The sequence below is a fragment of the Cetorhinus maximus genome, chromosome 4 (genome assembly GCF_964194155.1).
Source record: "Cetorhinus maximus chromosome 4, sCetMax3.hap1.1, whole genome shotgun sequence".
NCBI classification, from domain to species: domain Eukaryota; kingdom Metazoa; phylum Chordata; class Chondrichthyes; order Lamniformes; family Cetorhinidae; genus Cetorhinus; species Cetorhinus maximus.
This window is the reverse complement of record NC_135882.1, coordinates 10,279,386-10,295,474: the sequence shown is the minus strand read 5'-3', so window position 1 is coordinate 10,295,474 and position 16,089 is coordinate 10,279,386. Positions and strand designations below refer to the sequence as shown.

Genomic DNA, 16,089 nt, shown 5'->3' with positions numbered 1-16,089 from the left:
CCCTCCCTATCTTTGTAACCTCCGCTAACCTTACAACCCTCCGGGATCTTTGCACTCCTCCAACACTGACTTCTTGAGCATCCCTGATTTTAATTGCTCCCCCATTGGCAACTGCACCTTGCTTTGCCTCAGCCCCAAACTCTCGAATTGCCCCAGTAAACCTTTTCACCTCCCTCTCCTCCTTTAAGGCACCCTGAAACTTACCCTTTTAATAAAGCCTTTAGCCATTTGTCCTCATCTCCCCCTTTGAGGCTCAGTGCCATTTTTTTTGGATAATGCTCCTGTGAACTACCTTGGGGGCATTTTACCATTAAAGGTGCTATACAAATACATGTTGTTGTTCTTTTTTGTAAAAGGCGAGTTTTAAGTAAATGCATGCATCCAACATTACAGGGATAATTCCAAACATATAGAACATCTATGCCATCTTACTTTCAACAAGGAAGAGAAAAAGAGGGAGAACAATGAGATATTTCAAACTGTGCTTTTATTTTATATTACATGTAGAAAATATTTGCATAATTTCCATGAAACAGGTTACACTAACAGCAAGAACGAAAAAATAAAAACACTGATACAAATATACAGGAAAATCCAAGCTTTGGAAAACATCAAAGACACAACACACAACACAGGAACTTTGTCTATTTAACTTAACAGCCATTCCTGAAACGAAGTGAAAAAGTGGAGTGTGTTTTGCCCAAGAGATATTAACCAGTGACACAATGTTATTGTATATTCTAAAGTAGAATCCTAGTCCAGCCTCTCTCCTCTGCTTTCTTTCTGGGGTCAGGTCCAAAAAGCAGAGACATTCTTTTCCCTAAATAAATGCAGCAAAAATACAAATTCAAAAAGAAAAGTATACAAATAAAAATAGGAAAAAATGGCAGCTGGCATCTTAGGAGATCAGAAATGGTTGTCACTCATCAAGGGCCTGTTGACTAGGACTGGACTAGTGCAGCATAGAAAACTGCCAGTATTCACCTATAACACAATGCAGTTGTATTGCCAACAATAAGCTGCCTTGCTAAAACCATTTTTTTTTTACAAGTTTACACCAGCAGACAAAACCAACGTTGCAATTATTTTGCAGCATTGTAACGTGCTGGCTGCTCTTCCTGTCCAAGTATTAGTAGAATAAGATCATCCTGCTATACAAATTGTATGAACAACCATTTCAGCATTTCTCATTATACTTCTATACAACAGGCTTAGGGGGTGATAGTAATCTTAAAAAAAAAAACAAAATTAGTACTCCTACATTAACAGCTTTAATAGAATGCAGAACATGTATGAGATTATCTCCAAGCATAACTGAGCTTTGTTTCCCCATTTTTCTTTTAAGTTACAAGTGGCACTTCTCAAAGCTAACCTAAATTAACATTTATTTACCAAAAGCCACTACTTGAATAACAGACAAACATGATCCTAAGCAGAGTCCATCCAATACACGTGGCACTGATTGGTATCTAGGCAGCGGACAGCGATAAGGGTGCAACAGGCTACAATGGATCAGAGGTATCAGGAGAAGAATAAGAGGCATTCAATGACCTGACAACTGAAGGGACAGTCTCTCATTACTTGTAAGCAGATGAGGTTGCATTGCTTTTTAATTCCCCGAATCTGGGAAGCAGAATCTTCCCCTGGAAAGTGGGGTTCTCCGCAGTTTGCCCTATTGATAACTCTTAAGGGAGTTCATTTTGCCACAATATGTTGTAAACTCTTCACTACTAGGGTGGCTTTTGAGGCAAGGGATCAAAATAAGGCAATGGCTTGAGCACAGCAATGAATCCATTTTCACTTCTTTGATTAGGTAATGTGCGTGACTGTACACCTCACACTTATCAATTGCAGTTTATCATTAGATACTGTGAACACGATCCAGGAACTTGATATATTAACCAAGAAATGCAACCATGTAATTCCTGGGCAAAACCTAGAGAGGGCACTACTGGTTAAGGCACTCAAACTGGAAACAATTAACATAGTTATTGTATGAAATCAGACTCAATCTATAATGAAAACATAACCTAAAAGAGCAATTATTTAGTCCTAGTTAAGCTATATGGTCTGATATTCTATTTCAGCTACCAAAACTATGATCAACTATTATCTAGAGCACAATATTTAAAGATTTAACATACCATTAATGCAATAGTCCAGTAGCAGTTGCTTGCCTTTAAGATAATGTTTAAAATTCTTTTTACAGCATTGTGAGCCAAGAAGTCTAAGTCTGACTTGAGATTTTTAAAAAAAATATTAAAACTACCTGCTGAGGCAGATTTCTTTGTACTGTCTTGTACTGTACTTCCTAAAGTGCTGGCAGAATTGCAAAAGGTAAGGAAATGCACTTCTAGTCTGTTATGTTCTATCTTTGTAAGTTAAGAGAAGTCTCTACTATTCTAGCTAGTCCAGAAACCACATAGTATTAAGCAAACTGGTAACTGGATGCTACTGTGCAGTAGCGTGGACTGAGATCCTGATTGTGCATTGAGTGTTCTGCTAATGGTTACTGCAATTTGTTGGACAGGGGACGAAAGAAGACCATCTCCGCTAATGTTCTGAAGCTTTACACTTTTCTTTCCTTTCGACATTTGTGCGCATAGAGTCTGAAATTACTTTTGTTGTGAAATATTTCCTAATTTGCATTGCAAAAATGACAATTATAAACCCATCCTTTTGAGTTTATAGCATATAAAACACAAAATACAATCAGTGAAAGATGGCAGGTTTCAACATATTTGTGGAAATGTACATAGGAGAGCAGCAAGCAAACAATTCAGCACAAAAAACTCTAAATATCTAGTCACTTTTTTATACGTTTTAAAAAATAAATTCTTTAATCCAATGAAGCATGCAGTGACATCTTACTATGATCTGCACAGCCGTATTTCTGGGGATATTGACGGTTTTTCTATAAGGCCATCTCCAGAGTCTCTTGGAATTTCTCTGTACTTGTGAGGTTTAATTCACTTCAAATGATATGGAAGGATGACATTACAGCCCAGTCTCGGCTATGAATTGAGCAGCTGAAACCAGGAAATCTCTTTGGAGTGATTGATATGTTTAGTGGACTCAGGGAATGAATTAAAGAGTTGCTTTGAATTGAAATGCAATGAACAGTAGTACAGTTACACATAATGTTGGATACCCTCTTTCCACTGAAGAGCTTAGCATGAACTCCTTAGTGGACACACATATTGTAATATGTCTACTAATTCACATTTATCTCCTGCTTTCTTACAATTTCTTGCTAACAAAATATTCCTACAAAGAGCATGTTTTAATATTTATTTCTATAACTGTGATTCTTTTAATAGAAGTACAATACAATGAACCTTCTTTTGTAACAAAAAGTAAACATAAGGCACTTATATTTGCATACTTTAGAACAACTACATTTTTTTTTAACTCTATGTATTCCTTCACAACAATATTGATTCTTTGGAATTCTTTAAATGTTTTCATGTGAATTTTGTTGGAATGGTTAGGGAAGACAGTTCTTGCTGAAATTGAGAACTCATCCAAACAACTGTTCGCTGGGAGTGGTGTCTAATCGCTGGCCGACACTATTGACTTATTACAAAACAGCAAGTCAGTTTTGTCCTGTTACCTGAAGTGAATTATTTCTAGTAAGAGAAATAAAAGCTCGTTGTTTATATTGACGATTTTCTTTCGAGGTGGCGTAGCTTGATATTTTCACACAATCAACATTTTCAAAATGGCAGAGGACCATCTTTTCTCTTCCCATGGTCTTGACGCTAATTTTAACTACGAATGTCCATGAACGGAGGCACTTGAGAGGTCATTTCGTATGATTTCATTTACTGAGGAGAAACCAGAAAGGAGTTATCACAAAGAGTTCATGTGAAGCTTCACCAGTTTTTTTTTTCACACTTTACTCAGTCACTGCTACAAATGTCACTTGATATAATCCTCACGACAGTTTCTAGTTCCAAGCAATTCCTAAAACAAAATCCTTTATGCTGAGTGGATTCAGACATGGATTAGCATGTACACTGTGTGTGCAGACGTCCAACTGTGGAATAAACAAATTAACAGATGTATGATGGTTATCTTGATACTTAAATCGTTTCAGTTTATTTTCATTTTTATTTTATTTTTTATGTTATTTTATCTTTCCTTTATTCTTTCATGGTGTTGCTGGCCAGGTCAGCATTTGTTGCCCATCCCTATTTGGCCTTGAACTGAGTGGCTTGCTAGGCCATTTCAGAGGGCAGTTAAGAGTCAACCACATTGTTGTGGAAGTGGAATCACATGTAGGCCAGACCAGGTGAGGATAGCAATTTACAGGAGGTTCTCAGTTCTGGTTTGGAGAGACTAAGTGATTAGTTCAAGTGAGAGAGAGTGGATCTGGATAGTACACTTCCCATAACTAGATCATTTCCAACGGCTGCCTCCCACACAGATCTTGTTCATCCTCAATGGGCACCCAGCAGTTGCGGCATAGGATGAGGAGGCATGGCAGAGGCGGCTACCTCTCCAGGAAATCCTTAAGCCCCCAAACTAGCCAGACTTAAAAGGACTGAAGAATGGGCAGGTAGTGAAGGGGAGCTACTAATCAGCGTATGGGGGAAAGGGCTGGCACTAACAGCAAGGTCCAGCATAAAGAGGTGCAGCCATATAGCTGCCAGCACAAAGTTCCACTGCGGAACAGCAGGCTGCCACCACAATTACACTTCCTACAGAGGTAGCACATAGCAGGAGTGTAAGATTAGGTAGGGGATGCCACATGTTATACATTCAAACAGCAAACAACACATACAGAAAATGATGGTAGGCAAATAAACAGCTTGAAGCTAATGCGGGGTGTAGTATGGGGACTCATTTTCATCAGGAACATAATTAATGTAATAGGCTGGGTGGAATGGGCACCAATGGCTATAGAGGTACAATTGATTAGGCAGAGCTGGTTGTTCCAAGAGCCATTGACTATAAGATTGCCGCATTAAAGAGTTAAGTAAACATCCTGTCAGTCGATCACTGAGACAACGAGTGTTCCTGACTGCAAATTGCTGTCAACTATTTCTTCTTCTTTTCCTGCTGCTTCCAAGGCTGCCCTCCTAACCTCATGCTGCCTGGTTTCCCCTCTATGGCTGGAGAAGTTATACAATATACAGCAGATGAAGATCATTTAGGGCCTTGGACATGACTATAGGGCAGTATCTTCCTGACCTCGCCAAACATCAAAATCTTTGCTTGATAATACCATGCATACATCCACCCCACTGGAATTTGAGTGGATGAGATAAGTTGTGTGGACTCTGGCTCTGGAGGTTTCTCAATGGGGTCATTAACCAGGACTATAGTGCATATCCTCCCCTTAACTGCAACCCCAACCAGCAGCCATCCATCTCATCTGCCTGCTCCTCCTAATAATGGTGGCTTCGTTGAGAGGTGAAAAATGAAGACAGTGTGGCTTCTAACAGAATATCATACATTTACTTGCAATATTTCCTTCCTGCGGTCCTAACTACGTAAGACGATCTACACAATAGTGATGGAACGAAAGTCTTTCCTATTTATATATAACCCAGAATTATTCCTGGAGACACATTGAGGCCCTTCGTTTATGCTAAATCGACCATCTGTGAAAGTGCTACGCTCTTTCATACCATTTCATTCTACTCTTGTAATGGTTTATATCCTTGGTTGCCCATCTCTAATTCTTCTTGCCTTGGGCTCTTGTTTATTTCCCACTCTTTGCGAGTCTCTCTCATACCTTTTCCCTCCAAAGCTCTCTTTTTCTCCACCTTTCTATTTCTGTTCATCTCTTTATCTCTCACTTTCTCATTCAATCTCAGAAGTAGTTTACAGGGTGTTGACTGCTCTGTCAGTATTATGACCAACTTCACTTATGAAAACATACTACTGTTCGCATATAAGGAGCCTGTTTGGCATTCTCTGCAATGACCCTCACAGAGACTAATTTGATGCACACTTTCTCCCTGAACTAACCCAATTCTCTTGCTTTAAAATTTTAGTGTAATTATCTAATATTGTTTTAATTGCATTAATTGTGTATTGCTGAAAAAGAGACATGTCTAAGCTTTTCATCTTGCATTACCAAACGACTTTTAAAATTAATTGTATGATTTAGCACCAATTAATATTTGCGAAAAAACAAAATCTTCCATTCTCCTTTTGCTATCCCATTACATCAAAATGTTAATTAAAACACACAACAATCCTTAGTGTACGAAATAAGTCATATTGGGACAACATGATTTATTATAAAGGAAAGATATTAACAGCTAAAAGTCTACAAGAGGACTGAACTCTGTGGAAACCTTTAATGGTTGTTAACAAATCAGTATAGAAGCATTTTGATGCCAACATCTTGTATAATTGAAAGCTGCAATTTATTCAAAATTATTTTTTTTATCACAGCAAGTACTGTTGTATTTGACATTCATTATTTTGCTATGGAGGTGTTCAGCTTTGAAGTGAGAGCCATACTGTTTCTCCCTTGGCCTTTGGTTGCTAAATTAGTACCTTTTGAAAACTTAACAATGCATCCTTTTAGAACGAAATTTTCATATCAAAAGGTAATTCATTGTGTAAAATATTTTGAAATACTTCGACCACACTATAAAAAAATGATGAGATGTGTCAAAACACTTCACACAATGGAATGCTTTTAGAAATGATGTAGCAAACTCATGTTAGTTAATTATGTTACACTGATCAATTTTTCCTCTTTCTGCATTATTCTTTCCAGGAAGATAGCAACAGGAGGAGGCCATTCAGCCCTTCGAGCCTGCCCTGTCATCCAATTAGATCATGGCCATCTGTATCATATCTCCACTTACCCTTTCTGGTCTGTAACCCTTAATACCCTTGGCTAACAAAAACTATCAATCTGTTCTGAAATTTTCAGTTGACCCCAGGCTCAACAGCTTTTTGAGGGACAGAGTTCCAAATTTTCACTACCCTTTTGTGTGAAGTAGTCCTGATTGGCCTTGCTCTAATGTTAAGGTTAAGCTGCTTTATTCTGGATTTGCCCAGCTGAGGAAATAGTTTCTCTCTATCTACCTTTCCAATTTCTTTAATCATCTCAAGCACCTCGATTAGATCATCCCTTCATCTAGAGGGCTAGATGGGGAGATGATGCCATCGTGGTAACATCAGTGGTCTCAGTGGTCTAGAAGAGGCCAAGGCTAGTGATCTGGGGACATGGGTTAAAATCCCACTATGGTAGATGGTGACATTTAAATTCAATGAATAAATCTGGCATTGAAAGTTAGTCTTAGTAATGGTGACCATGAAACCATTGTTGATTGTTGTAAAATCCCATCTGTTCACTTAATGTCCTTTAGGGAAGGAAATCTGCCATCCTTACCAATCTGGCCTACATGCGACTCCAGACCCACGGCAATGTGGTTGACTCCTAACTGCCCTCTGAAATGGTGTGGCAAGCCACTCAGTTCAAGGGCAATTAGGGATGGGAAAGAAACGCTAGCCTTGCCAATGACGCCCACATCCCACGAAAGAGTAAATCTGGCATTGAAAGCTAGTCTCAGTAATGGTGACCATGAAACCATTGTTAACTGTTGTTAAAAACTCATCGGTTCACTAAATGTCCTTTAGGGAAGGAAATCTACAATCCTTACCTGGTCTGGCCTACACCTGAGTCCAGACTCTTAGCTGTCTTCTGCAATGGCCTGGCAAGCCAATCAGTTCAAGGGAAATTAAGGATGGGCAACAAATGCTGGCCTTGCCAGTGACACACAGGTCCAATGACAGAATAAATAAAAAAAAAATACTCAAGGAATGCAAGCCTAGTCTTTGCATCCTGGCTGCATAATTTAACCCTTTTAGACCCAGTATCATGCTGGTGAATCCGTTTTGCGTCCTGTCCAACGCCAATATATTTCAGCCTGGGCTGCAGAGTGTGCTTTGCTTTTTAAGTCACTGACATTTCACATTCCCCACAATTAAAATAGAGTTAGAATGAATGTTTCGCGTTAGAAAATCATGCCTACATAATTCCACAACCAGTTACTGTGTTTCAGATTTCCTTTTGTTTTATGTATTTCCCTGTGTACGAACTGAAACCATTCTGAAAGCTTCTGAGTTTAAGTCCCACAGCTAGGAGTCTGCCCTGTACCCACATTGAGAACACTGCTGCCGACCCCTCTGTCAAATATCTTTCTTTATGGCTGTGTGAAGCCGAGCCTCGTGGGGCCAAGAGGAGGATTTTTTGTTTGATTTTCCCCGCTTGTTGCCAGCACTACCCTCACCTCCACGATTGTCTCCCTCCCCCACCATGCCCCACATTTAACGTAGACCTTCTGACTTATGGTCACGACACATAATTGGGCCACTTGTTGAGGACATTTAGTGGACGACCTGGTCACAAGAGACAGAGGAGTATAGGAACAGGAGGGGGGCCATTTAGCCCCTTGAGCTACTCCTGCATCATTCAATGAGATCATGGTGAATCTGCGACCTAACTCCACATACCCGCCTTTTCCCCATATCCCTCCCTAACTCTGGTTAACAAAAATTTACTAACCTCAGATTTAAAATTAACAATTGAGTTAGCATTGATTGCTGTTTGTGGGTGTTCCAAACTTCTACTACCCTTTCTATATAGAAGTGGTTCTAAATTTCAATCCTGAAATGTCTGGTTCTAATTTTTAGACAATATGCCCCCCACCCCCTAGTCTACACCCACCCACAGTGCAAACCAACTCTATAAAAGTAAGAGCACAGATTTTAGAACGCTCAACCCAACTGAAGTTATTAACGTTTTCAAAAGAAAAATCGCAAACATTGTTGTTAAAACGGCAAGTAAAAATATAACAGGTGACCTTTATTTGTCGTCTTGTGTTAAATGCTGTATTTGTGATGGAAAGAACACTGAGCCTATTTTCCACCTCTTTTGTGACTCAGAAGGTGCCAGTTACATTTTAACAGTTTAAGATTGCTTGAAGCAGCACGGCCTTATCAGTGAAAATCAGCTCGCAAAGTTGCTCATCCTCCGACTGTTCTCCTAGAGTATTATTTTTTTTATAATAAAACCCCACTTTTCCTGCAGATTGTCACCGCAGCTCATTTCCCACACTCAGCTTGTGTCCGTTTATCTTTCTGTGTTCTTTGGCAGGCGTGAGAGGAAATGACTAAACGTGGCAGAATTGAGTTAACGCCATATAAACAACCTCGTATCTCTTGCTCTGATTTAGTTGTGATAACGCAAATGTCAGAGAAGATGTCACTCGTTTGCACTTCCAGCAGTTACTTAAAATAGTCTTTTTAAAAAAAAAAATCACCTGCTAGACTGACCACGTCATGGAACCAGCGCAGGTAGATCTACTAACGTTTCTGATGTAGCTTGTGTCACTCAGTTCCCCCCATCTCCCTTTGACAAAAAGATAGCAGAGCTTTGGAAGACCCTGCCTCGTGTTTAGCACCACAACAGCTGCAGTTGACTTTGAAGTGTTCAAAACAATGGGTAACTTGCAAGGCAGTTCCTTCACAAAAAATCCCCACAAACCATAGCGAAAGAATTTCTACACATTGGTGTCACAGAAACACAGAATCTTACAGGACTGCAGGAAGCCATTCGGCCCATCCTGCTGTCCCTGTTCACCGAAAGGGCTAACCATTTAGCTGCAGCCATCGTTCATTTTCTCATACTCTTAATTGCTTTGGGTGTGGCATGGGGCTGTTTGCCGACGATTCCACAGCTTTGTACTCCATTTACAACTCCTCTGACAACAAAACAACCCACCCAAGCCTCTAACGGGACCCAATGACATTCAGATTTAGGCTGACAAGCAGCACAAAATCTTTCTGCCACACAGGTTCAGGCAATGACCACCTGCAATGAGAGAAAGCCCAGCCATCTATCAGTGACAGCACTGTCACCAAAATCCCCCACCAACATCAGCTTGAAGGTCACCCGAAGCCAAACTAGATCTAGCATGTTAACACTCTGGTTATAATCGCAGGACAGAGGCTGCATCATCTGTGACGGGTGGCTCACTTTCTGCTTCTTCAAAGTCTTTCTGCCATCTATAAGGCTCAGGTCGGGGGTATGATGGAACGCTCACCCCACGCCTACATGAATACAACTACAAGGAGCCTCAACCCCTTCAGGACAGTGCAATTTGTTTAAGCAGTGCTCTTGTTGCTGGACTCAATATCCAACCCCTCCACCGCTGGGGCCTATTACTTTAGCATCTACAGGACGCATTGCAGAAACCCACTAAAGGGTTAACAGAATGGATATGCCAATCTGTGAGGAGCATGATGACGTAGCACTGACATCAGGCAGTCAAGTGCTAGGTACCCTAGGCAGTATTCAGGTAACCGTGAGGGGAGATGATCCTTTCCTGTAACCCACTACGTACATACTGTAAATAGTGTAAATAAACTAGCTTTTAAGTAAATACCGTGATGTGCCTACAGCTATTTCTTATTAGAATCCAGGCTTATGCATTCTGCAACAGCCAAGGTTACTTTGACAGCATCTTCTACCCTTTGGCCTCTATCACCAAGAAGAATAAGAACACCAATGTTATGGAAGCACCGACACTTCCAAGTTCATCCTGGCTTGGCAGGTCATCATTGCTGGATCAGGATCCTGGAATTCCCAGCCTAAACCACCAAGGGAGCAACCAACACCAGAACAACTGCAGCACTTCAAGAAGGCCCACCACCACATTCTGAGGCCAACTGGGAAGAGCAATATTTGCATTCCCGTCAATGCTGGCCACATCCTGTGAATAAAACAAAGAACGACAGTCCCAACGTTTACCCTGGGTGACACCAATGTTTACCCCTCTGTTTTTACCTTCCAGCCAACTTATTTCTATCTTGCCACATGCCCTTCAATTCAATACAATGCACCTCACATTTTTGAATAAGCCTCTTACATGGCATCTTATCAAATTCCTGAAGTGTAGGGTAATAGGGCATGGTTTGGTCCCGTGTTATTCCTGCAGGCTAAATTACTGATTCCGGTTGGTCTATCTGGGGTGGAGTAGTGTAGCAGTCAAGCGTTTCCTCAGGGGGAAGGCAGTGGAAGCAAAATAAGAGTGAGAATCATTGTGTGCTGTGCATTGAATCGTGAAATCACCAAAGCTTGGAGCAGGTTACTGGTTGGAAATTTGCAAGGCGGCAAGAAAACTTCTGAAAACAATTTCTGAGACGTTGCGGATGTGCAAGCAACTGTGGTTTAATGTTAACTTTTGAATAGGGAAAATAAATATCTGCACAATACATGCATTAGAATGGGTTGAGATATTGCAACACACAAGGTATTAGTATCAAGTCTATTCAATATTACTGAGTTCAGAAGAAAATTGGCACAGGGTCTGCTCTCCAAATGCAATTTGACCTCTGCAGTAGTTGTAAATCTCCTCTCCCAGTGCAACAGACTTATATACTCCACAAGACTTCTTTTAAAAAAAAAGTGACAGTGATTCACAGCACAAATCTGCAGCAGCGGTTGTGGGTTGTGCACACAATAGCTCAGAAAAAGGCACAATGCCTCTTCCAAATGCTGGTCTTTGGTTGTCAATGTACTTAACCCAGATATTTTTAAAAAGTGAAATCTGTTTTTGAAATATATACTTGATTTTGACCTTTAGGGCAGAACTGCTTTTCGCAATTCAAGACCCAGGATGACTTGATTGACCTGCATTTAAACTCGCACAATCACTAACTCGCTCCTCCCTTTATAGGTCTTCAAAAGCCCTGAATGATTTAGCAGCCCAGGAGGCTTGTAGATTGCTGTCCACTTTTTTTTAAGCATAGTCACTGCTGTGAGAGGAAACAAAGCAGCCAATTTGTGCACAGCAAAGCCCCAGAAACAATAACAGTGGCCGCATAACGATAGAATTCTCCTGGCCCGTGGTGGTGGGCTTTGGAGCTTCCCAACACATTCCTGCTTCTGGGGAACTTTCCCAGGGATGCGCCAGCGTGCAACTGGTTACCCGTTGTAAGGGGGCGGGCAGCCAACTTGCATATTTATGACCCCAGTTAGGGGCCATTTAGAGCGCCCACTGACATTTTGTCAGTGGTGGTGCTGGCTCCCAATGCTTGGGAAGGTTGTCAGCTTATTGAGAGGCTTGCTTGGATCTCTCTAACATATTTATTAATTTTCACACCTCCATTTTGAGGCACCCTTGCGTACTCCTACCTGCCTCAGCAGCACCCACCTCTCTTGGTGAGGCTGCTAAGGCTCTCGAGTTTCCGGCCACTGTGACTGGGCTAGCAGCATCGGGATCCCGCCCGGCACCCTTACTTGGGCAGCAATCTCAGGGATGACAAATCAAGGGGCTGCCTCTGGGAAAACTGGTCTCTCAGTCTTGCAACCGGCGAGTCCGGGCTCAGAACCCCCATTTGGTCCGGATGGGGGTGGTGCTCTGAAGCCCAAGGAAAACGCTGCCCCATCTTTTTTTTTTTAGCGATGTTGGTTGAGGAATAAATATTGGCCACACGCTGGGGAGAACTCCCTCTGCTCTTCTTTGAAATGGGATCTTCTACGTGCACTTAAGAGAAAGCTGATGGTGCCATGGTTCAGTGCCTCATCTGAGGAATGGCATGTTTGACAGCATAGCACTCCCTCAGTGCTGCCCCGAATGCTCCAAGGGACATTAAATTATTCCTGTCAAAATTTGATAGATTTCCAATACATGGGTAAACAAATATTGCGTGAATGAGTAATTAAACATTTAAATTATGCAATGGAATTAAGCTAGTGTACAATATACCCAATTAAATGACATTAGTAATTGCCTTCAAGGGAACCCATTTTCAGTTTTTGTCTTCAGGTGATAAAACACTACAAAAGTGACCAGAATATTAATTTCAGTGCATTTTATCATATTTAACTTATTCTTTTTAAAAACTCCGTTGGAAACGTAGTTACGATCAGGTTGCAAACTAATGCCGCTATTGATGTCAAATCTGCTCCCTGGCTTGGGCGGAGACACACATTGCTGTGTGCTGAGATAGATGGCGTCTCAGTGCTTCTGCTTCTTGGCAAATCATACACATCGCTGAGTGGGAGCTAGTGTTTGTTGAGAAACTTGAAACAGAGCTGCCAATACTGGAGTTTGAAGAAAAAAGGAACTGACCAAAATCAGTTGGATTTGGATTTTTTATTTAAAATACGCAATCCTATTAAAAAAAAGACTGATTTTTTTTTTGCCGACCTCCCTACATTCAATGTTCTTTAGGATACTAAACTGATCAAATACACTTGGCTGGGTCACACTTCAGACCTTAGGCTGAAACCTGGGTCAGTTTAGAGCTCAGCAGCCCAAACAGGGTCAAGAGTTTGATCCCTGAATCCTGTCAACCTATTAACATGTCTCCCCCCCGCCTTGTCTATTGCTACTTCATCATATTTGGCTCCTAATACTAGGGATCATCACTCTATGGCCTTCACACTCATCTCCTTCCGCAAAATAAAAGGAGAATCACATCACATGCCTGGATAGCAGGTGTGGATGGGGGAGGGAGAGGAGAGGGTGGTATTGTGCAGGGCAATACGAGTCAGATTGGGAGAGCAGAGAAAGCCAACTTAAGGAGTCCAGGAGCACCGGTTGCATTAGGGTTATTTAGCATTCCCGACGCATGCCCAGACAGAAATGAACTACTGCTGCAATGGAAGATTTAAGGAAACCCCTGGCAAACTAGCGAAAGGGTTAGGCTCTTATTGTAGTAGATCGTGAGGACCCCAAGAAATTTCCGGGTGGCTAAGTTTAGCAAAATGACATATGAATCCAGTTTCCTTTTCCAGTAACAAATTCATTATTTAAGCGTTTCTCCTCCACAGCCTTTATCATGAAAATTAACATGATTTAGTTGTATAATTAAGGAGGTGGCAATTTCACTTAAATCGCTGTCTCAGGTATGACTAGCTAATGCAAATTGTGGAAAAATTATCTCACATCATCTAGCTTAATCAGAAAGGCTTATCTCTATCTCTTTTTGCTACAAAATGACACTTGATAGAAAACCCTTTAATTCTACAGAATTTGGAAATTCATGATTTGCATGATTTCCTAATTTCCACACACTGGGCAGGATGTTCCCGTCGGCGAGCGGGTCCCACCACCCGCTCGCCGACGCATAAAATGACGCACGGTGACATTGGGCGGAACATCCGATGTCACCCCGCCCCATTTAAATTTTCCGGTAGGCGGGGGCGCAGCAAAATCAGCTGCGGGCCCGCCGACCTGTCAATGGCCAATTGAGGCCATTGACAGAGTCATTTAGCTAATTAATGGACCTGCCCGTCCAACCTTAAGGTTGGCGGGCAGGCCAGGAGCCCCGGCGGGAATTAGAAAAAGCACAAAACCTCATCCACGGGCGGGATGAGGCTTCATGTAGGGTTTTAAAAATTTTAATTAAGTTTTTGTAAAAATTATGGACATGTCCCAACTCATGTGACAGTGTCACATGAGGGGACATATCAGGAATTTTTTTTTTCTATTTTTAATTTCTGTCACAGAACAGCCGATCTCCCTGAGGCAGCACTTAGCCTCAGGGAGATGAGTGAGCTCTTTCGTGCGCATGCGCGAAAGAGCGCACTCCTGGGTTTAGGGAATCCCCCCACACCGCCCGCACAGGGAGTGCATAGCGCTTCTGTGTGGATGTCATGGATGTCACGCTCGGGGGGCCTTAATTGGCCCACCCATGTAAAATGGCGCCGCGCCCCCAATTGGGGGCGCCGATCAGAGGCACGCCTGCCATTCAACTTTGCCCTCACGGGGTGGGGGGGGGTGGGGAATCCTGCCCACTGAGTCAGAAGATTCTGAGGCTAAGCCAGGACTGGAGCAAAAGATATCCATGCTGACGCACCAGTGCAGTACTGAGGGAGTGCTGCAGGGTTGCTGTCTTTTGGATGTGATGTTAAATCGTGTTAAACCGAAGCCCGGTCAGCCTTCCCAGGTGGACGTAAAAGATTGAATGGCACTGTTTAGGAGAGGAGCAGGAGAGTCATGCCCAGTGTGCTGGTCAATATTTATCCCTCAACAAACATGACATAAAAGGAGATTATTTTGGTCATTATCATGTTGCAGTTTGTGGGAGCTTGCTGTGTGCATGCTGGCTGCCATAATTCCTACATTCCAACAGTGATTACGCTTCAAAGGTACTTCATTGGCTGGAAAGTGCTTTTGGATGTCCTGAGGTCATGAACAGCACCATATAAATGCAAGCCTTTATTCCTACAGCATAATCAAGCCCCAACCAGGTCACAGCTATTAAACTGAACTCTGAAGCCAAAATTAGCATGATTGGTTGATTTCATGTGAAACCAGATTTTACTGATGTCCCAATTGCTTGATCTTTATAAAACTCTATGAGGAATAAGCCAATTATTTAAGGGTGGTTCTTCGTGGTTTTTAGGACTTCAAAGAGCAGGGAACATAACAGAGAGAAGCATCTTTGTCCCAATTCAAACAGGGCTACAGACTGCACTATTATAGTTGAACATACTTCACTATATACATGGTAAATGTCAATACTCAATGGTGACATTTAGTGTTTTGGAGGCCTGGTCCATGTGTGAACATTCGCAGATAAAACATCAGTGTGGAATGGGCCTGCCTCCCTTCTTCAATACCACTACTAAATTCTGTTACTATTGGAAGTGATTCTGGCTATTGCAGGAAATATGTGGTCTTTAGGATCACTTCCATTTGCAGCAGGACTCCAATTGGAGCAGCAGTGTGGGGAGAGGGGCAAACAAATGAAGAAAGAGATAGATGGAAGTGTAGGGGAAAGGGAAGAGGTAAAATGGATGACAATGAAGGGGAGTGGGAAGAGATTAAATGCATGCTAACAAATGGAAAAGGAAGGTGGAAATAGGTGGCTCTAAAAGATAGAGTGAAGGGGGAATGAAGGGTCAAGAGAAGGGTGCAGAAAAAGTGTACCACAATTAAATGAGGGGAAAGAGAGTTTCAACATGAACTGAAGGTGGGGTGGGGCTGGGGGTTCAAAGGATGTCTGTTTGAACTAGAGAGGAGCACCAAGAGAGCTAGCTTGAATGTGAGATCTGGAGGGAAAATTAGACTGCCAGCTTGAATTGGGGGTTTAAACAGG

General features: G+C 41.8%; 1 protein-coding gene across 4 annotated transcripts in view; it reads right to left on the bottom strand.

Moving 5' to 3' along the window:
• Positions 1–3,409: 3,409 nt before the first annotated feature.
• nfatc1 (nuclear factor of activated T cells 1) overlaps positions 3,410–16,089 on the bottom strand; it is a 272,670-nt gene continuing 259,990 nt past the window's right edge. For 3 of the 4 annotated variants that reach the window (XM_078539912.1, XM_078539911.1, XM_078539913.1), the window contains one exon: positions 3,410–3,827. In XM_078539912.1, coding sequence (XP_078396038.1) covers positions 3,772–3,827 — 56 coding nt within the window. In that variant the 3' untranslated portion in view covers positions 3,410–3,771. The remainder of the gene's footprint in view (positions 3,828–16,089) is intronic. The other variant, XM_078539915.1, reaches the window with a different exon arrangement.